This window comes from Lycium barbarum, chromosome 5 (assembly GCF_019175385.1).
Source record: "Lycium barbarum isolate Lr01 chromosome 5, ASM1917538v2, whole genome shotgun sequence".
Lineage (NCBI taxonomy): Eukaryota > Viridiplantae > Streptophyta > Magnoliopsida > Solanales > Solanaceae > Lycium > Lycium barbarum.
Window position 1 is genome coordinate 20,931,210 of NC_083341.1, and position 23,995 is coordinate 20,955,204.

At 38.9% G+C, this 23,995-nt stretch overlaps 1 protein-coding gene across 1 annotated transcript; it reads right to left on the bottom strand.

Moving 5' to 3' along the window:
- Positions 1-21,667: 21,667 nt before the first annotated feature.
- Positions 21,668-23,053, bottom strand: LOC132639295 (uncharacterized). Its single transcript, XM_060355751.1, has one exon. It carries the CDS (start codon positions 23,051-23,053, stop codon positions 21,668-21,670), a length of 1,386 nt encoding a protein of 461 aa, XP_060211734.1.
- Between the last annotated feature and the right edge of the window lie 942 nt (positions 23,054-23,995).

Sequence of the window (23,995 nt, forward strand, 5' to 3'; positions counted from 1 at the left end):
AATTATCCCATTACTTTATTTGTGTAAGACAATTATGTGACTAAGTTTCCTTACACGTGGTTGTCCACTAAGTGAATGATGAACATGTTTTTTTCCACTAAATTGGACGGTATATATCTCTTCTATATAGGAGTAAAAATTCTCAATCTTTCCCAAGTTATATCAAACGAATAGATAGGCACTTTTCTCTTCCTCCATGGATATAACATTTTGATCCAAAGTAGCTCACTCAATTGAGCAACTCTTTTCCAATATGACCTAGATTTCATTCCTCTTTTCCAAGAGCTTCGTAGGTAAGGTTATCTCTGTCACACACCCAATGAGGAGTATGAAAGGCTTCGACCCGTAGGCCGAGAGTCACCTAGCTTAACTGTTACTTGGACATCACATACCATAACTCAAAGAACATCTGCTCGCGGAAAAGGGCTAACATAGAAATATTCGATAATTCAACACATATGTACATATGCGGACCGGCAAGGTCGCTGCAACATAAAGTATATCATAAAGCCGACAAGGCTATCAGAACAATATCAAGAAGCCAAAACAAGGCCGACAAGGCCATACATAATATTTACATATCGCACAATGTCCATGAGCCTCTAAGAGTATACATATGAACATATATTATACTAACAGAAAAGTACCCAAAAGATAGCAAGCCCGGAGTAGTGGTACTTGCTAACACCGCTGAAGCTAGAAAATCCTACTATGGTTGCTCCTCGATGATTCTGTCAGAGCCTGCAGCACGAAATGCAGCGTCCCTGGGCAATGGGACATCAGTACGGATAAAAGTACTAAGTATGTAAGGCAGGAGGGTAACAACATAATTAAGATAAAATGTGACATTAATATAGGCAAAAGAAAAACCGAACATCTGGAAGTAGCACAAAATGCAATGCATGATAAAATCATTTGTATGCTTATATATATATATATATATATATATATATATATATATATATATATATATATATAGTATCCATGCCCGGCCGTAAGGCTCGGTGTTATATATGTAAGATCATGCCCGACCATTAAGGCTCGGTGTTTTCATCATTAGCTCGCGTCCGGGGCAATATCATAACATGCCCACTGCAGTGGTGTGCGCATTTACGCGCCATGCCCAGCCGACTATAGCGCGGCACGGTGTAGTAAAATAGTGCTTTACATTTATTCATACGTATATACAATTATTGATCTGGACCGGAAAAAAAAAAACTGTGCAAGACTCCGCTTTCCTTCCACGATGCGGACGGAAAGCGCAAAGTTCTGAGGCTTTCCGCTTTCCTTCCGCGATGCGGAAGGAAAGCCTGATCCTGGAGCTGATTTTGGATGAGAAGTCCATGATCTGGTCTTGGCCTTTCGGAGTGATATAAGGTCGGTAGCCTCTGAATAGCTTATGGAATTCGTATCGAGTCTAAAGGAGTAATCGATGATGATAAGTAAAATAATATTTCAAGAATCAATAAAATAACAAGCGAACACCTTACATACCTTATCCGTCAAGCCACCACTTAAAGAGTTCCTTATATCGAAGCTTGCCCTTCACCCGAGCCTATATATCGAGAAATATATCATTAATCATACTTTCATCACATTTCCATCAACTTATAAGTACTAATTATGGAAAACTAATTTGGGTTACAAAAATTTGGGCAGCATCTCCCCTATATCAACGACTTCCTTCAAATACCAAAACAACTCCCAAACAATACCAACAACATCAACAACAACATCCTCAACATTCTACAATATAAATATATGTATTTTCATCCAAAAATACATAGTTTTGGCCTACCCTTGATTTGCTTGGTCCCAGAGTTTTTCATAGTTTATTATACGAACCTAAACCCTCGTAACCATGAGATAGATGCATACAATCTCGTATATCGTAGGAAATGCTCCACGTCTAGACTTAAACAACTAACGCCTAATAGATTTCACGTACAAGACTACGAGGTGTAACATTCTCCCCCCCCCCCCCCCTCCTTCAAAAACATTCGTCCTCGAATGTCGGATACCCGAGGGTTAATAAAATTTCCACGAAACGTTAGTAAAGTATCTCTCATGATTGGAGCACCTCTAATCTCCTACATGTCACAAATCCTAATCACAAGTCCTACGTGATACCGTAATCAATGACACGCAGTCATACGATGATTATAATAATATTTCTCATCTTATTGAGTCTTAAGGGGGTTTAAATATAACTCTTACCTTGTAAGTGATTTGCGGATGTAGCAGAACCTTGCAAGAATTCTTTCGGAGTAGTATCATCTATGACGGGGAATAAATGGGGATACTTGGACTTCATTTCTGCTTCGGCTTCCCATGTCATCTCTTCCCTATCTTTACTCCTCCATAGAACCTTCACTGAAGCCACGTCTTTGTTTCGGAGTCTGTGAACTTGTTTGTCGAGAATAGCAATTGGTTCTTCCTCATCTGTCAGATTTTCTATAACTTGTATATCGTCAACAGGTACGATTCTGGATGGATCTCCAATACACCTCCTAAGCATGGACACATGGAAAACTGGATGAACCGCTTATAGCTCTGATGGAAGTTCCAATTCATAAGCCACCTGTCCTACCCTTCGGATAATCTTAAAAGGTCCGCTATATCGGGGATTAAGTTTTCCTTTCTCACCAAACCGCATCACGCCTTTCATAGGTGATATCTTCAGAAACACCCAATCACCTACCTGAAATTCTAATTCTGTCGTCGTACATCTGCATAGGATTTCTGACGACACCGAGCTGTACGCAATCGCTCCTGAATAAGCTTTACCTTTTCCATAGCCTGATGAATAAGGTCTGGCCCAAATAAGTTTGCTTTTCCGACTTCAAACAAACCGGCAGGAGACCTACACTTCCTACCATAAAGAGCTTCGTACGGAGCCATTTTGATACTGGCATGATAGCTATTGTTATAAGAAAACTCTATCAAAGGCAAATGATCATCCCAACTTCCTTGGAAATCCAGTAGACAAGCTCGTAACATATCTTCTAAGGTTTGAATAGTCCGCTCAGCTTGCCCGTCTGACTGCGGATGGAAAGCCGTACAGAGATTTACTCGAGTACCAAGACCTTCCTGAAAAGATTTCCAGAACTTTGCTGTAAACTGTGCGCCTCTGTCTGAAATAATTGACAGCGGAATGCCATGAAGGCGCACAATCTCCTTATGATATAGGTTAGCATAGTCTTCAGCAGTATAGGTAGTTCTTACTGGCAAGAAATGAGCTGATTTAGTTAACCTATCAACAATCACCCAAATAGAATCGAATTTGCGGTGAGAACAGGGCAATCCCGTGACAAAATCCATATTAATCACTTCCCACTTCCATGCTGAGATCTCTATTTCTTGTAATAAGCCACTGGGTTTCTGATGCTCGATCTTCACCTGTTGGCAAGTGGGGCATTGAGCTACAAAGTTAGCAATATCTTTCTTTATATCATTCCACCAGTAAAATCCCTTGAGATCATGATACATCTTGGTGGACCCGGTTTGAATTGAATACCGGGAATAATAAAATTCTAACATGATCCTGTCCCGAAGCCCAGTTACATTTGGAACGCACAAACAACCTCGATGTTTGAGAAACCCGTTTGAATCCAGTTCGAAGGCTGAGATCCGATTTTGTTGCACTCCTTCCATAATGTTAATTAAAACTGGATCTTCATACTGTTGAGTCTTTACATCTGAGGCAAGAGTCGATTGGGATATATTCTGTAAAGCAATTCCAGTGTCTTCCGAATCTAGTAAGCAAACTCCCAAATTTGCTAAGCGATGAAGTTCTCTGGTCATTTCCAATTTTTTTGCTGGCACATACAATAGACTCCCCATTTACCTGCGACTTAGAGCATCAGCTACAACATTAGCTTTGCCGGGGTGATATAGAACCTCAGCATCGTAATCCTTTAGCAATTCGAGCCATATTCGTTGCCTCAAATTCAATTCCTTTTGCCTAAATATATATTGAAGGCTTTTATGGTCCGTATAAATATCGACATGAACTCCATATAAATAATGCCGCCATATCTTTAGAGCATGAATCACTGCCGCCAGCTCTAGATCATGGGTTGGATAATTTTGCTCATGTTTCCGTAGTTGTCAGGAGGCATAAACAATCACCTTACCATTTTGCATCAACACACAACCCAGGCCGGTGCGTGACGCATCACAGTATACAGCATAACCCTCGGTGCCTTCTGGAAGGATGAGGACAGGGGCAGATGTCAACTTATCTTTCAATTTCTGGAAACTCCGCTCGCACGCTTCTGACCATTGAAACTTGGCCCCCTTCTGAGTTAATTTTGCAAGGGGAGCTGCTATAGAAGAAAATCCCTCTACAAATCTTCGATAATATCCAGCAAGGCCTAAGAAACTTCGGACTTCCGAAGTGGTTGTTGGTCGGGGCCAGTTCTTAACGGCTTCAATCTTCCGATCATCAACTTTAATACCTTCATCGGACACAATATGGCCTAGAAAAGCCACTGAAGTTAGCCAAAATTCACATTTGGAAAATTTGGCATACAACCTTTGATTTCGCAATGTTTGCAACACCTTTCGGAGGTGATTAGTATGTTCCCTCTCCGAACGAGTATATACCAAGATATCGTCAATGAATACAATAACAAAAAGATCCAAGAAGGGTCGGAATATGGTGTTCATTAGCGCCATAAATGCCGCTGGAGCATTTGTCAATCCGAAGGACATAACTAAGAATTCAAATGCCCATATCTCGTTCGGAATGTCTTCCCCTTTTACTCATAGCTGATGGTACCCTGACCTTAGGTCCATCTTCGAGAAGCATTTAGCACCCTGTAGCTGGTCAAACAAATCATCAATTCTAGGCAATGGATATTTGTTCTTGATAGTCACCTTATTCAATTGTCGGTAGTCAATACACATTCTTAGTGAGCCATCCTTCTTGCGTACAAATAATACCGGTGCTCCCCATGGAGAAGTACTGGGCCTAATGAAGCCCTTGTCTAACAAGTCCTGCAATTGCACCTTCAATTCGCGCAACTCGGCGGGGGACATACGATAAGGGGGAATAGAGATCGGTTGCGTGTCCGGATACACATCAATCGCAAATTCAATTTCCCTTTCGGGAGGGAGGCCTGGTAATTCGTCGGGGAATACATCCTGAAATTCATTAACTACAGGAACGGATTGCAAAGTTGGCAGTTCAGCTTCAGTGCTCCTAACTCGAACCAAATGATAAATATAACCCTTAGAAATCATTTTTCGCGCCTTAAGGTAGGAAATAAACCTACCCTTTGGTGCTGGGGTATTGCCCATCCATTTAAGAACTGGTTCACCTGGAAACTGAAATTTTACAGTTTTGGACCAACATTCCACATTGGCATAGCAAGAGGCTAGCCAATCCATTCCCATGATAGCGTCAAAGTCCACCATTTCTAACTCCACTAGATCAACAATTGTTTTACGACCACATATTGTAACCACACATCTACGATAAATTCGTCTTGCAATAACAGGTTCCTCAACCGAAGTAGAAACTAAGAAAGGCTTGGATAAAGATTCGGGCTTTATACCGAACTTATCCGCAATATAAGGTGTGATATAAGATAGCGTGGAACCTGGATCGATCAATGCACAAACATCATAAGAACAAATGGATAAAATACCCGTCACAACATCGGGAGACGACTCTAGATCCTGCCATCCTGCAAGTGCATAAATACGATTCTGGTTGCTGCCGGAAGCAGACACCTGACCTCTCCCCCTACCTCTACCTGCTGTGGCTAGAGAAGAACCTTGTCTAGGAGGGCGAACAGAAGATGAAGAACCTGCGATCGAACCTGTTGGCTGAGCTGGGCCTCCTCTACCAAGAGATGGACAGTTTCCCATAACATGACCAGGCTTCCCACAAGAGTAACACACCCCCATACCTTGGCGGCACTGGCCAGAGTGGCCTTTACCACACTGGTCACAACGGGGCAAGAGAGGCCTTGCCTAGCTAGATTTTCCTCTGTAAGAAGGAACTGACGCTCTCGAGCTTCGACTCTGTCCAGAATAAGTGGGTCTATCATAACGCTGCCTCTGGAACCTGGAAGGTGCACTAACCGCTGAAGGATTTGATCTTCTATAAGAATGGGGCCTATAATCTTCCTGATAAGCACCTGAATAACCTGCGGATCTGGCCCGCTTATAACTGCCCCTCCTCGGTTCTTTCTCAGTCCGTTGTCGGCTTTCAAGGTCCTCCAAATTTTGAGCGTACGCCTGAATATGAGCAATACCCATACCACTCTATAATGAAGCCATCATACAATCCTTAATCAAGTGAGGCCCAAGTCCCGTCACAAAACGATGTACCCTATCTTCCATTTCAGCTAGCATCGTCGGGGCGTATCTAGCCAAGGAGTTAAACTTCAAACTATATTCCCAAACGCTCATATTATTCTGGCGAAGCAATAGAAATTCATCAGCTCTAGCTCTACGAACCTTAGCGGGCAGATAATGATCCAGAAAGGCTCTGGTGAATTCAGACCATACTGCTGGAGGTGCGTTCGGCCCTCTCGATTGCTGCCAAGACTCATACCATACCGCGGCCACATCCCACAGTCTATGAGAAGCTAGCTCCACTGATTCTGTGTCCGAAGCATGCATTACCCTCAAAGTGCGGCCCATTCGATCTATAAAATTCTGAGGGTCATCCTTCGGGTTTGTCCCCGTGAACACCGGAGGGTCCAAGGTATAAAAATCACGTACATGGGAACTAACAGCCCTATCTGGAAGGCTAGCCTGCCGCTGGGTTTGAGGAGCCACCAATCTAGTCAATAACTGGACTGCGTCTCGCAAGTCCTGTTCTGTAGCAGCGGGGTGAGGAGCCGGAGGGTCTGGAGCCCTATCTTGCTCTTCTGCACCTGATGTAGTAGAGGTAGCATGCGAGGGGGTAGCGCTATGAGCCTCGCTATGCCCTAACTCAGGTGGCGGTACTCGGCTCGGGCCTTCCCCGACAGTGCCCAGTATACTACTAACTTTCTTCTTTCTCGGAGGCATCGCTGAAAATTAAACACGGAGGGATTAGATTGTTGTATTCTTAACTTGGCTCTATCGCACAATCTAGATAATGAAGAAAAGTATCTTCCTAAATGTCCTGTAGCCTCCTAGCTATAGATATGGTGCACGACATATCGATAACCAGGACTCTACTGGACACGGCTCATGGACATCCCTACGACTGAACCGCTCTGATACCAATTTGTCACACCCCCAGTGAGGAGTATGACAGGCTCCGACCCGTAGGCCGAGAGTCACCTGGCTTAACTGTTACTTGGACATCACATACCATAACTCAAAGAACATCTGCTCGCGGAAAAGGGCCAACATAGAAATATTCGATAATTCAACATATATGTACATATGCGAACCGGCAAGGTCGCTGCAACATAAAGTATATCATAAAGCCGACAAGGCTATCAGAACAATATCAAGAAGCCAAAACAAGGCCGACAAGGCCATACATAATATTTACATATCCCACAATGTCCATGCGTCTCTAAGAGTATACATATGAACATATATTATACTAACAGAAAAGTACCCAAAAGATAGCAAGCCCGGAGTAGTGGTACTTGCTAACACCGCTGAAGCTGGAAAATCCTACTACGGTTGCTCCTCGATGATTCTGTCAGAGCCTGCAGCACGAAATGCAGCGTCCCGGGCAATGGGACGTCAGTACGGATAAAAGTACTGAGTATGTAAGGCAGGAGGGTAACAACATAATTAAGATAAAATGTGACATTAATATAGGCAAAAGAAAAACCGAACATCTGGAAGTAGCACAAAATGCAATGCATGATAAAATCATTTGTATGCTTATATATATATATATATATATATATATATATATATATATATATATATATATATGTAACAAATAGTATCCATGCCCGGCCGTAAGGCTCGGTGTTATATATGTAAGATCATGCCCGGCCATTAAGGCTCGGTGTTTTCATCATTAGCCCGCGTCCGGGGCAATATCATAACATGCCCACTGCAGTGGTGTGCGCATTTACGCGCCATGCCCAGCCGACTATAGCGCGGCACGGTGTAGTAAAATAGTGCTTTACATTTATTCATACGTATATACCATTATTGATCTGGACCGGAAAAAAAAGAAACTGTGCAGGACTCCGCTTTCCTTCCGCGATGCGGACGGAAAGCGCAAAGTTCTGAGGCCTTCCGCTTTCCTTCCGCGATGCGGAAGGAAAGCCTGATCCTGGAGCTGATTTTGGATGAGAAGTCCATGATCTGGTCTTGGCCTTTCGGAGTGACATAAGGTCGGTAGCCTCTGAATAGCTTATGGAATTCGTATCGAGTCCAAAGGAGTAATTGATGATGATAAGTAAAATAATATTTCAAGAATAAATAAAATAACAAGACATTAAGATTTGAAATATAAGGCATGGCAATAGACTAGATTTGTTATGGAACGCTTGTGTTTATATTCTAGTTGGATTCGTGCCAAAGAAAGAGGGAAACGAACACCTTACATACCTTATCCGTCAAGCCACCACTTAAAGATTTCCTTATATCAAATCTTGCCCTTCACCCGAGCCTATATATCGAGAAATATATCATTAATCATACTTTCATCGCATTTCCATCAACTTATAAGTACTAATTATGGAAAACTAATTTGGGTTACGAAAATTTGGGCAGCATCTCCCCTATATCATCGACTTCCTCCAAATACCAAAACAACTCCCAAACAATACCAACAACAACATCCTCAACATTATACAAGATAAATATATGTATTTTCATCCAAAATTCTCTTCAAACCTCAATCCATAAGCCAACAACATCAACACAACAAACTATAACTTTTATTCTTGCAAATATTCCTTAATCAATGTTGATAAAGAAAAAGATTCAATGATTCATACCTTATATTTACTAAAGTAGCAAGATCTTCAATATTCACTTCTTCCCAAGCTAACTCCAACACAAAATGAAATTATAATCGCGTCTACACGTTGTACGGACCTCGATTAGTATTCCGTAGCTTGAAATTTACTCAAAATCCTCACTTCTATATGATATAAGAGCCCCTTTTGTTTGCTGAAAATTCTGGAATATTTTGGAGAGTTTTGATGAAGAAAAATGGGGTTTTAACCCCTTTTTATAGTGGCTAAGTCGGCAGTACTGTAGCAGCACTGTAGCGATTCTGTAGCAGCCCTGTTTCTGCTTTGTCAGCTCAGTTTGTAACGTTCATAATTCTCTACTCCGATGTCCTATCGACGAGCGGTTTGTTGCATTAGAAACTAGACTCGACAAACTTCATTTTAGGATTTTTAAACACCTTAAAACTCCTAATATACATGGAGATATACCCCTCCAAAGCTGACTCAAAATTCTATTTCAAATTTTCGACAAACTTATTTTTCTTGATTTGCTTGGTCCCAGAGTTTTCCATAGCTTATTATACGAACCTAAACCCTCGTAACCCTGATATAGATGCATACAATCTCTCATATCGTAGGAAATGCTCCACGTCTAGACTTAAACAACTAACGCCTAATAGATTTCACGTACAAGACTACGAGGTGTAACAATCTCGTGGTCTATGCACGATTATTTCTCCGTCGATTTCTTGATTCTAACGTCGTGTTCCTTCGGATCCTAGCAAATCGGAGATTTCTTCAAAGAGAAGTAATGTGAAAAAAGAGTAGTTCTTGGCATATAAGGTAAGAATTCTTTTATTCTTGATATATTTAAGTTCGTCCAGGCCATAGCTAAATCGCGGGATGAGAAATACGGAATTAATAGCGGGACATCGGATAAATTATTGTTGTTGTTGTGTAGGCTAATTTGAGGTATATTTTTGGGTTGTGTTGTAGCTTGAAATGGTTGGAGTAACTTAAGTATATTGTTGTTGTTGTCATTGATAAAATTGGAGGAGTGTGTTTGATAAAAGTGTCTGGGCTTGTCGCTCATCGTGAAATGTTTGTGACTTATTGTTGCTACATGGTATCTTGTTATTGATGTATATACACTTGCTAGATTGTTCTGGTTGTTGTTGATGAAAATGGAGTTTGGGAAAATGAGAAGAACAGGGGAGGTGCTGCCCATTTTGTTTTAGGATAAGTTAAAGTTTCATTATACGATTAAAAGAATCGTTTGTATAATTAACGATAGTATCATTGTTGTTAGATATAGATCGTGGAGCAGATACGAGTTGAGTTCTTGAGCCGTTGAGCTAAGACCAGGTATGTTAAGGCTATTCCCTTTTACTTCTTTTAGCATGATCCTATGAAACGAACGACAAACGTATAAACTCCAAAAGTGACTCCTACTCTTAGAACATCAGAATGACATATATCCTTGTTTCCAAAGGCTATCTTTTTATATATTATTTCATATCTATAATTCCAAAGGCTTCACATATTGATATTAGTGCTTCTTAATAGTACTTGAGGATCTTACGTTTCTACATCATATCATCATATCATAAGAGTCTTATGAGTCTCACTGGCATTCATTTGCATCTATATATATGTATACATTATGTTACTGACACCGAGCCGCGCTATAGTCGGCTGGGTACGGTACGTAGATGTGCAACCACTGATCAGTTGGCTATTCACACCGAGTCCCTTACTAAAGGGCCGGGTACGGTATATATTTACATTTTACCGAGTCCCTTACTAAAGGGCCGGGTATGGTATATATTTACATTTCACCGAGTCCCTTACTAAAGGGGTCGGGTATGGTATATATTTACACTTCTAGTCATTGCCTTTGGGGCTACTTACATTGTTATTCTCTGCCTTCGGGGCTATTCGTATTACAGGTAGTTTCTTGTACTTTCATTATGACTTATATCTCATTCTTTATGATTACTGCTGCCTTACATACTCGGTACATTGTTCGTACTGACGTCTTTTCCTGGGGGCGCTGTGTTCACGCCACGCAGACCCAAATTATTTTGCACGAAAGATTATACAGGAGACTGACTATAGGGTATTCCCAGGCTATCAGCTGGGTTGGCAAACTCCATTTCATTCGGAGTATAGCCGAGTCAAAGTATTTCTTTATGATTTGAGTTAGATGCATTATGGGTATGTTGGGGCCCTGTCCCAAATTATGTTTTGATATCATGTTCTACATTAGAGACTTTTGCAGACAGAGTCATGTATATAGTATGTCAGTCTTGTAAGCGGCTATGTAAGCCGACATATCATTTTGCATTACTTTACGGACTCATATTATTACAGATTTTACTTGATTTAAGAAATACGAAAAGAATGTTTTGAAAAGCTTTCATTATGCATATCATTTTCATGATTAAGAGTCCAGTGAGATTATGAGTATAACGAGAACCAGCAGGTTCGCTCGGCCTTAAGTAAGGGTCGGGTGCCCATCATGCCCTACCTGGATTGGGGTGTGACAACTATCTCAAAAACAGCAGCGTTCCGTTGTGTTGGAGCGAATGGGGATACTTCCGCACCAACAACAGAATACTTGAGGAGAAAGCAAGCCACGACAGATCCAAGCAATTGAGCAATCCAGTACAAAATAGTCCTACAAAAGGTAATGTGACCTCCCACAAAGGCACCAAACGTGACAGCAGGGTTTACATGACCTCCAAATGCATGGTTTATCGCCGCCAATCAGCTGGGCTTGCAAATCGCCGCTCGTCAACCGAGATGATGCGGCAAAGCCTTCAGCGGCGAAAACATAAATAAGCATGGAAACGAATTCAGCTAAGGCAGCTTTGAGGGTATCAGGATGGGCGGCCTCTTTCAAATTTCCAATGACAATTCTTGAACTCGGCATGTTCTTTTTTCTTGAAGATGAAATGGTGTATGAGGTAATTAACTACTACTTAGTACTCTTTCGTTCTAGTTCTTGTTGTTTTCTTTCCAAATAGGCCTCTAACCTATATATAATGGACTAAATAAGAGCATGCATGATTAGACTGAACAATTATTCTATTGGAAAACACCCTCCACATTCTCTAAGGTAGCACTCTATTTCTGACGAATAATCTGGTTGACTTAGTAGTGAACCATTACCCACATGATTTCTACGCACACCATAATGATGTTGTAAACCGAATTAAATATAGTAACCAACTACTAATTATTTTATTAAACTAGTGCTGCACGCCTGCACGTGCATTTCATTTTACTACTTTACATTTTGCTACTGAATGTATAGATTCGGCGGAATCAAGTTCAGCATTTCATTGTGGAATTTACCTTGAAGGTTCTACTCAATACTCATATCTACCATTTATATGAGAAAGATTCTTATCTTCTCCCTACTAGTAATTATCTTATGATGATATCTCAGCACATTCGTTAACTATTTTTCTATTTCACAAATGGAACTTTTTTTTCTTTTTTTTTTCTTTGTGCATCAGAAATAATTAAATAGTAGTAGAGTAACTAAAACCACTTTGTCATAAATTGCTCTAATACGTCAATCATTATGTCATTTCCTCTTGTAGCTCGTTGAACCATGTTTTTCAGCTTCTTGTTAGTGGTGGTCTTCTTCATAAACATGTCACTAATAATCTGTCACACCCCTACGAGGAGTATGACGGGTTCCGACCCGTAGGCCGGGAACCACTTGACTTATCCGTTACTTTGAACATTATAAACCATAACTCAAGAACACCTGCACGCAGAAAAGGCCCAACATAGGAATATCAGATCATTCAGCACATATGTACATATACGGACCGACAAGGTCGCCACAACACAGCGTATATCATAAAGCCGGCAAGGCTAACAGTAAAGTATCAAGAGCTCAAAATAAGGCCGACCAGGCCACCAATATATTATACCATAATATGAACCAGTGGAGCTACAAAACATCTAACTGTACACACACGTCTACGAGCCTCTACATGGAATACAAATGATCATAAGGAAAATACCAAATAAACTGCAGCTCCGAAGAAAGTGGAGTGCTCCTGAGAATCTGCTGATAGAAGACCTACGGGTCTGATCCGTCTCCCTGCCTACCTGCGGGCTTGAGCGCAGCGTCCACTAGAAGGGACGTCAGTACAAATAATGTACTGAGTATGTAAGGCATGAATAACAACATAATATAGATATGAAAGGTAACATGGAATATGAGAGATAACCTGTACATCTGGATGCCTCATAAGGCGGATGTCATGCATGTTTAGCCTTAAAAAAACATTTTATACATATACATAGTATCATGCCCGGCCATTAAGGCTCGGTGTCATATATATAGTATCATGCCCGGCCATTAAGAAAAAAGTCATGCCTTTGAATCATGAACTCTAACTTTTGGAAGTAAGGAGGTTATGAAATATATGTAAGGAATTATAACATAGGAGTTTCTAGAAATAGGATCATCGTCATCACAAAACACATTTATCTTTAGCATCATAAGAACTCCATGAATCATGAATCTCTAGCTTTTGAGAATAAGAATATTCTTGGAAAACATTTATGGATTCATATAGAGGGATCATGGGACATTTGGAAAACACCTATTGGACTCATAAGAAAGGAATCATGCCTTTAGAAGAAAGGGACTAGCCTTAACATACCTGGAAGATAATTTCTCGACTTCCAACTTACTTCCTGACTTGCAATCTACATATAAAACCATTCATACTATTGTTATGCTCATCATCATGCACTTGTCTCAAACCTTTAATTAAAATCCTTTTAGATTCTGTCGAAATTCGGGCAGTATCTCCCCTATTTATATGCCTAGCCCGAAATCATAATATCAACAACCAATCAACAACAACAATACCAACATCATCAACACCATTATCCATACCAATATATTTCCTAAAACATCCCACACAATGTTTTCTAAATTTCTCAACTAACCAACTTGTGATACGACTATTTAATAACTTTATTTCTGTAAATAAGCCGAAATTAATACCAATAAGGAGAAATTCATACCTTTTCCTTGTTAGAACAATAATCTCTCCAATATCCATCTTGAATCCAAGCCAAAATCCACCGCAATACGATACTATAAGCGTGACTATACGTTGTCCGGACCTCGATTAATACTCCGTAACTTGAAATTACTCAAAATCCTCACTTTTATATGATATATAGGCTCTCATATGTTTGATGAACTCTCTAGAGCATTTGGGAAATTTTTTGTGAAGAAAAAATGGAGTTTTGCCCCTTATATAGTGTGCCAAAGTTGGCATTACTGTAGCGTCACTGTAGCACCACTGTCGACCTACTCTGTCCGCCTAACTTGTAACGTCCATAATTCTCTACTCTGACGGCGTATCGACGAGCGGTTTGTTGCGTTAAAAACTAGACTCGACGAAATCTTCCGAAACTCTCCATACATGATATTTATCACTAATCATACTTGACAATGGTCATGTCCTTTGGTTCCAAGGTTGTCATTCCCAGTTACGACTTACAAGATCATAATTCATCTTTTACTTAAACAATATACTTAATAATGTTTCGTTCCTCACACTCCAAAGTAGTTTTACCTAGCCATAGCTCGACATACTTACATTCAAATTTAACCAGTGCTTCTCCGAGGTACGGGGTGTAACATTGAAAGTGTGGGGTGTAACATTCTCCCCCTCTTCAAAAACATTCGTCCTCGAATGTTGAGGTAGAGTTTGCTTTGAGATAGATGTCAATGTTCTTACATGTATTTGTCGGTATTTACTTTACTTACTTGCCTTCTTACTTGCTCATTTAAAACTGAACTTATCCGAATTACGCAGTTTATCCTTTTTCTTTTGTGGCCAAAATTTATGCCCGTACTCAAGGTCGTCTCTTTTCTTATTACCTGTTTGTCTACTAACTCTTCATGCTTTATTATTCTCATTGTATCTTCAGCCTCCGTCGTTTACATTCTTATATGCTCTTTTATCCAGTACTTACCACATACTTTTATCCAATTTTGATCCCATCTTCTTTTTATTCAGAATTTCTTGTTCTCTTCGATCTCCACGTATCTTTCTTACATTTTACAGATGTCCCAGGCCTTTGTCTTCTTGGAGTTTACTTATTCTTGTTCTTCCTCCCTTAAAGATAACCTCAAGACTGGCCACATTTTAGCATCATTTGCTTTCTATAGCAGTTGAATTAATCTTTGTGGTACTTTATCTTTTAACTAGTTTAACACCGAAATGTCTCGCTTAATTTCTCTTTCCTTCAATTGGACTTCTGGCACTTGGCTAACTAACGATAATTCTTGTACTTATATCAAAAACATCTCAAATCTCTTCTTTAATGATTCATTTCCTTCAATTTACTCTTAAAGTTTCTGATCCTTAGTTCGGCTAATAACTTAGGGGTGAATTCAGAAATTTGTCGAAGAATAATCAAGATTCCTATTCATGCAACGAATTCGAATCTTTTCATTCTTTCCTTTGCCTATAACCTTTATTCATCCCTTTTTCCAATAAGAGCCATCATGTTTCTTGTTCCACGAGGTCCCATTGTCACCCGCTTGTTCCAATCAAACGTGATATTCTTTGATCATTTCCTTTGGGGTTCTCCTTCTACTTTTAACCTTTGCCCGATTCTAACTTAATACGTCTTTCCTATAGTTTGACGCACTCATCTATCATTTAGGTTTATCAATCAAGGGGATCTCTTAATTCCTTAAATGTCCATCTTCTTTATTTATATCCTTGAATTTTTTCCTACAATCTTATCTTCGTCTACTTCCATGATTTCACCTTCCGTTGACTTAGTCCCTCCTGATTCGTACCCCTCTATTTCTCTGCTAGTGGACAACTTTCTTATTCGGCTGTGGTACTTTTCGTTGCTTGCTTATCTAGTGTTACTTTAGATTATCCCTCTTAGTACTAATCGATTTTACATACATATCATCTCATCTCCTTTTTAATTATTTGGTCGGACTCCTTAATTCCTTGCATTGTCATCATAGTTCCACCTATGGTAGCGCCCAGATGGTTTGTCATAGCATTTCCTTGCTAATGGCTTATTATTCTCATTAATTACTCTACTTCAGATTACTCATCCAATGCGTCAAAATACCATAGCCAAGGGATTTATATCCCAATGGGACTCAATTCGACCAATACAACAATCCTCAGCACCATTCCTAGCATTTTCTTATCATCGTTGTTATCTCCCATCACAAGATTATACTTACAACATACTAATGATCATATCTGAAGCTAATATACTATTCAAAATATGTTCAAATCCATGTTTGAATCTTTCCTCCAATTTTCTCTCCTCCAATCTTATCATCATTACAAATTAACTCATAAGTTTTAGAATAAAATAAAATCTTACTTAATCATAACTTCCTTTCAATACGAGTGTGCTTCCCTCTTTAAGTCCTTGGCTCTCCTATACCAGCGGCTAATTGAGACTTAACTAGCTTCCATTCTTCTTCAAATATTTATTGTCGTCCCCACACCATTTTACTAGCCATTTCATCAGGATGGTTATTTATATGGTCCTATGACATATGCTCTCGCAATTTAATATAAATGGTTACTTATGATTTCACAATGCAGGAAGTATTTTCTAGTCTCAGGCAATACTGCTGTCATGCTATCCATAGGCATACCGTCTTCCTTTCTTTTAATGATCATTGAAATTCCTAAAAATATTACTCTTTTAAAACTCTCACCTCTTACAGTGCTACAATTTCTCTTTACTAATCTCAACTGTCTCTGATACTTATCCTTGGTCACTTGTATGCCTTCTCACTTCTTCTGTTACCTTTTTGGGGTACGTTTGTTGCATATTTAATTGTAACAAAAAATTTCTCTAGTACGACCGATTCGAATCATAGCCCGGAACACAACGTATTGCATTGACAAAACTTATTTCCTTGATTTTCTAAACCTTCATTATCTTGTCATGCCTCCTTTCCCATGTCTGTCTCATAATATACTTGCATTTAGTCCATTTTCACTTTTCTTTAGCACATCCTTATTGTATTAGTTCATCTCGAATTTTGACTCCTTCAAGCCAGTACATTTCCTTCTTCTGTACTTGGGAATATTCTAATTCGTCTAAGAATGTTCTCATATACCAGTAACATTTGAGTATTGACCGCTTTGGTAGTCATTCGGCCGAGCCTAGCGATCCTTCAACTCCTCTAGTCCATATAATGCCAGAGTTACTTTCATCACATGGTTTGACTTATTTCTCTTTTGCTAATTGGATTCTTGTATCAAGTCATCCATACATATTGGACATAACTCAAACTACTTCCTTCTTTCATGCCTAATAGTCCCCTAGGTTAATGAATCAATGGTGACATCGGAATTCTTTAGGCTCCTTATAGAATGCCCGACTATACCATGCTCCTTCAGCCGTAAGTTTTTTTTTTCCTTCATAGACATCCTTTCCCCAGTACCCTTGAGATTTCTCTTACCCTTGGTTCTCGATTCCGAGTTGGGTTTATATCATACCAGTAAAAGTCGATACTTTCTCTCATATTCTCACGATTCGTCCTTTTCTTAATTTAGCTCATAGTTTCCCATAATTTCTCTTAACTAATTGTTTGTATCATAATCATACGTCATAATCCTTCTAATGTCCCGCCGATTCTTGTTCTCATCATGAAATTTTAGTAAAATACACCCTTTTCTTTCTTCCTTCGTTCATTTCTTATTTCCCTTTACGATACCATAACTTGCTCGTATGTATGTTTATTTCTCGTATATTCGTCCTGTTTCCTTTATAATCGTATCTCTATCCCAAGTCCACTGTCGTATGCCATCACTGTCTACCCTTGGCCAACCTTATTAATTTATTAAACTTCCTCTTATAGTCGTCAATCACATGACTTCCTTCAATCAATTCATAACCGCACTTTCTCGTACTTCTATCCTGAAGGTCCTCCTAGATTTTCGTTGCTCGTAAAGTGCTCTTTCCCGTTTTCCACTTAATAATATCTACCTAGAAGTTTGCAGAACATTCCACTATAAGTACAAACCCATCTTGATTTCCCGTACTCGTTAACTGCCTTTCCCACATCAATATCTCTTTGTTATCACTTACTGACCAATCTAATCTATAAATCGTAATACTGCATTTGAGTTCCTAATGTCAACTTTCTTTATGTTTCCAATAGGTCCCAATCCTTCGAAATCTCGAATGCAACTCATCCCAGTTTCTTAACTACTAATCATTTTTCCCTCCAGGGTTCCTCCTTTAAATTAAATTAAAATCACTCTAAAACTTCTCTTTGAAAGCATCGCATAGTTATTCCTTCAATCCTGACTTACCAAATGGCTGATGGTCACATTTTCTCTTTATTCTTTCTCTATTAACATGCAAACAATTCAATTTGCAAAAATTTCGGCAGAGTTTCCTCTATAATTCATACTACCTCATTCCTGCACACAGCCCAGAAAACACATCCAATGCCCACAGAGCAATCACAAATACCCATAATGTCTTGCTCAAGTTCTTATATCAACGTCTATCCATATTAATAAAACAGGAAACATACCTTTCGAATGAAAAACTTCAATTCTTAGCAATTACCTCGTAGTGGCATAATCAACTGCTTATCCATGATCAAAACATTTGGGGTTAGAATCAGGGACATAATATCCTATGATTTAGCTCTATGGCACGATCTAGGATAAGAAAGAAAGGTCAATGGTTCCAAAATGCCCTGCAGCCTCTTGTTTATAAGTGTGGCGCACTTCACACCCATAAATAAGACTCTGCTGGACACGGCTCGTAGACATTCCCTAGGAAGAACTGCTTTGATACCACTTTGTCACACCCCTCCCAGGAGTATGATGGGCTCCGACCCGTAGGCCGAGAACCACCTGACTTATCTGTAACTTTGAACATTATAAATCATATTTAAAAGAACACCTGCACGCAGAAAATGCCCAACATAGGAATATCAGATCATTCAGCACATATGTACATATGCGGACCGACAAGGTCGCCACAACACAACGTATATTATAAAGCCGGCAAGGCTAACAGTAAAGTATCAAGAGCTCAAAATAAGGTCGACCAGGCCACCAATATATTATACCATAATATGAACCGGTGGAGCTACAAAACATCTAACTGTACACACACGTCTACGAGCCTCTACATGGAATACAAATGATCATAAGGACAATACCAAATAAACTGCAGCTCCGAAGAAAGTGGAGTGCTCCTAAGAATCTGCTGATAGAAGACCTACGGGTCTGGTCCGTCTCCCTGCCTACCTGCGGGCATGAGCGCAGCGTCCACAAGAAGGGACGTCAGTACGAATAATGTACTGAGTATGTAAGGCATGAATAACAACATAATATAGATATGAAAGGTAACATGGAATATGAGAGATAACCTGTACATCTGGATGCCTCATAAGGCGGATGTCATGCATGCTTAGCCTTAAAAAAACATTTTATACATATACATAGTATCATTCCCGCCATTAAGGCTCGGTGTCATATATATAGTATCATGCCCGTCCATTAAGGCTAGGTGTCATATATATAGTATCATGCCCGACCATTGAGACTCGGTGTTATCATCATTAGCCCGCGTCCGGGCCTCCCGCATCCGGAGCAATATCATAACATGCCCACTGCAGTGGTGTGCACATCTACGTGCCATGATCGGCCGACTATAGTGCGGCGCAGTGTGAGAAAATACATACACATATATAAAGCATGCATGAGAGCCAAATAAAAGCTACGACTCTATCAGAGTGACGTAAGGTCGGTAATCTCCGATTTATGTTATGGAGCAATCATCATTGCTATATCTCACCTTGAAGGTACTATTATTATAAGGCGAGATCAACAACAATGAATCAAGAAAATCACGAAAATAACTCAACATTCTCATATTCACATTGAAATCATAAGCTTGGGACTTTTAAACGTGAAATCATCATCATCGTCGTAACCATCATAGAAACATTCTCATCTTTAGCATCGTCATTAACATTGTAAAAACATGTCCGTTGTTGTTGTCATAAAAGCTTATAGCACTACAAAAAAACGCTTAAATTGCGGGGGTTATTTTTAAGGTTTGCGGCGGTTTGAAACCCACGCAATGTGTTGTTGCGGCAGTTGGCAAAACCCCCACAATAACAGCTGTCGCAATCAATTAGCGGCGGTTTTTTGCTGACCGCTAGAACTAATTTGCGGCAGTTATTTTACGGTAGTTGACCCTCGTAATTTTAAAATTTAATCTTTTAAAAATAATTCTCAATGACAGATTGCGGCGGTTTAGAACCTCCGCAATACATATATATATATATTTTTTTTAAAATTAGCTTATATTTAAAGGTCCTGGCAGTCTCATATCCCCCAACAATTCATTGATTTTTTTTATATATTATTGATTACAAAATCACTAATTAAGCTAGAAATCATAATCAAAGCAAAAAAAAAAAAAAACGTTAAAACTTTAAGAGACATCGATAACATATTGTAAAATCACAAATGTTATCATAAAGTACCATTAGTTTTTGAAACTAAAAATTTAAGTAGCATTATCAGATCACTCAAAAACTAAATTTAAACACAATACATTCACTCCAGCATTCTAGCATCCATTCCTACCAAACAATACAATGAAATCAACGGTTGTCACTAGGATTACTATCACCGCATGATCTTCTTGCGTCCATGGGCGAAAGGGATCCACTCGCCGCATCACTTGGCTGCATAATGAAAAGCATAGAAATAGAGTTAGCTACTATCCTGATAACACCACAACTCTTTATTCAAGTTTAATTTGGAAATCCAACTGCTCACTTACAATCTTATATAATATCTTATCAACTCATTGAATGACAATTAAAGAACGTGTTAATCCATGAGTATATACACCAACCAAAAGTATACAAAATACAGCAACAGAGTGTAAAAACGAATTCACATAACTAGTACTAGAATATATCACCAGCATTAATATTTGGAAAGATAAAAAAGAGTGCCCAATATGATTTAGGGCAAGGATTCGTGATTTACTTTCGTACAACAAAATTTGTAATGAACCATATGAAAATAAAGGAAGGAATCCATATATGGATAAACAACATTTATGATCACATACATCATTTTCAATTGAGCATCCAAAAGAAGTAGTTAGCTGTCACGTAACATGGCATCCAAAATTACTAGCATTAGTTAATGCATGAAAATGATGTTGAACTACATCACACTAATTATAGGGGCACTATCTCTGTGGTTTTAATTTTTTGCATTTAAGATTTTAAGGTGGCTACATTACTGCCACAAATTAGAAGTATTGTCCTTTTTCTTCAAGCTTCTTTTTCATACAGTAGAAAATAATACATAGTAGAGAATTAAGCATCAATCACATTCAAAAGTAACTAAACCTCTTTTTCATCTCACACTAGCTACAATCAGTTTCATATAAATACTACTCCCTCGATCCAAATTTATACGACACTCTTTCCTTAAACATTCCTATTAGAAATGACACTGAAAGAAGAGGTGTTCAGTTTTTTCCTCCTGCTCCTCACATATGACACACTTGTTATCATGGCACACCCCTATTTTTTGTAATCTTGATCTTGTAAGGATCCTGTCATATCCTACTATCCAGCAAATGAAACTCTGTTTTGGTATATTGAGTTTATTCCACACCACCTCTCCCAATACCATGCTTCTTGGTCTCCTTTCCTCCATTGATAGCCACTATGAATTTTATAGCTACCACTCTGTGTCAAAATTACAAGAGGGGCATGCAAGGCCAGTATGTGTGTTCCAACCAGATAAGATATCAAGTCCAGGAAAATCACTAACTGTCCACATAAGAGATGCTCGCATTCTAAACATTTCATCCTTTGATGAATCAAAAGTGTCCACACCTTCCCTCCATAACTCATTCAACTCCTTAATAAGGGGTTGTAGGTATACATCTATGTTATTCCCTGCCGTACGTGGACCTGGAATGATCATTGAGAGGATGAAATTTGGTTGCTTCATACACAAACAAGGAGGAAGGTTATATAGAACCAAAACCACAGGCCAAATGCTATAATTAGTACTCATTGTCCCAAAAGGATTGAAACCATCACTAGCTAGACCTAATCGAACATTTCGAGGATCAGAAGCAAATTCAGGAAAAGTTGTATCAAACCTCTTCCATGCCTCACCATCTCTAGGATGTCTTATGGTTCCATCTTTGTTACCATCCTCCGCATGCCAACTCATATGCTCAGCAATCTTAGAGCACATGAACAATCTTTGTAATCTTGGTTTTAATGGAAAGTAGCGCAAAATTTTTGCAGGATTTTTCCTTTTCTTCTTTTGTTTCTTACTTGTAGTAGGTGCATGATCTTTATTGCTCTCATTCTCGGGCTTCCATCTAGAAGTGTGACAATACTTGCATGTTTCTGCATTAACATCATCTTCCCAGTACAACATGCAATCATTTGGACAAGCATCTATCTTGACATAATCAAGACACAACTTCTTGATGGTTTTCTTGGCCTCATAAAAAGAATTGGGAATCTTTGCAAATTTAAATGCATCTCTGAGTAGATCTAGTATCATAGTCATTCCCTTGTCACTTAACCCATACAAACACTTTATATGATAAAGCTTTAATAAAAATTCCAACTTTGAGTACTTAGACCCTTCATACAATTCTTGATGTCCATCTCCAAGCAACTCAAACAAATCTTTGTTATTTGAAGCAGGCATATCATGTAACATTTCTTCTTCTCCCACCACTTGTGACGGACCTACATCAACACCCTCATGCCTTAAGCCCCCAAATACTTCATTAATCAATAATTCTACAGGATTTTCAGTGGGTGGTACATCTTGAGTGACCTCACTATTTCTGGAATTATGCAATACATTCATTTCCCCGTGCATAAACCAAGTGACATAATTTTTAGGGAACGGCTTGTCAATCAAATGATTAAACACTATTTTCCTGGTCTGCCACTTCCTAGAACCATATTTAGGACATGGACATTTTATTTTATCTCCTATAGCTGCATTGTTAAATGCAAAATTGAGAAATTGATTCAAACCAATCACATACTCTGGTGTGTTCCTTGGCATTCCAATCCAAGATTTATCCATTAAAAAATTAGATTAGTGTGCAACAATATCACCTATAAGAATTCATGAGAAAGAAAATGAGTTGCCTATTAGCATAAGTGAACATAATAGAAAATGAAAAAATAATTAATTCTAATAGAGAACATACATAATCTAACATGGTTTTTTGGTATGTTTTCTGTATTTCTTTCTTCCTTCCTCCCTCTTTTGCATATTTTTTTCCCCTTCCAATTCATGGTTTTTTGGGGGAGAATATAGTAATATGAAGATTATAGATGTAAGTTTTCTCTTTTCCGTGTCCCTTTTTCTCTTCTGAAACATCCTATTCAAAGCTATTTTTGGTTAAACAATCTGGATTTAAGAGGGTCCTAACACAGCGAAAAGTAAGTTCTTTCAGGCAATTTGTCAAACACCTCCAAGGCAAGTTTGATAGCAGTTCCATTCTTACTACACTTTGAAAAGCTTAAAACAGTTTAAAATAAAGAATAAACCATGAAAACAGCGAAGCAGCTGAACACGCACAACAGAGGTGTAGAGATTTATCACCAATTAGCCAAAAAAATTAGGTGAAAGTAAGCTAAATCTTCCATGGAAGACTCAAAACACAGAAAAGAGCATTCTTCAATTTAAAACTCAGCATTGATAATCAGAAAAGATGGAAAAATAAAGAGGAAATCGGGAAAAAAACTCACCTAATAACTGTGTAGATCACCTAAACTGAGCAGTGAAGACACGCAGCAAAACGATCAAAATATGAAGAAGAACCTGGTAAACCCAAAAAATTAGTGAACTCATATTATTCATTAATCAGCGATTGAAGTGTCAATCTTTAAAAAATCATAGGTGTTTGAACATATAATCACATGAAAACATTAAGAAAGGGGAAAACCCATATACTGAAATACCAAAAATCAGAAGATACTTGAGATAATAGATAGAGTATTAGAAGTAGTAGCAGTAGAA

Excerpts from the sequence above, each read along its gene's own strand:
- LOC132639295 (XM_060355751.1), bottom strand. The coding sequence starts at position 23,053 with ATGGATAAATCTTGGATTGGAATGCCAAGGAACACACCAGAGTATGTG.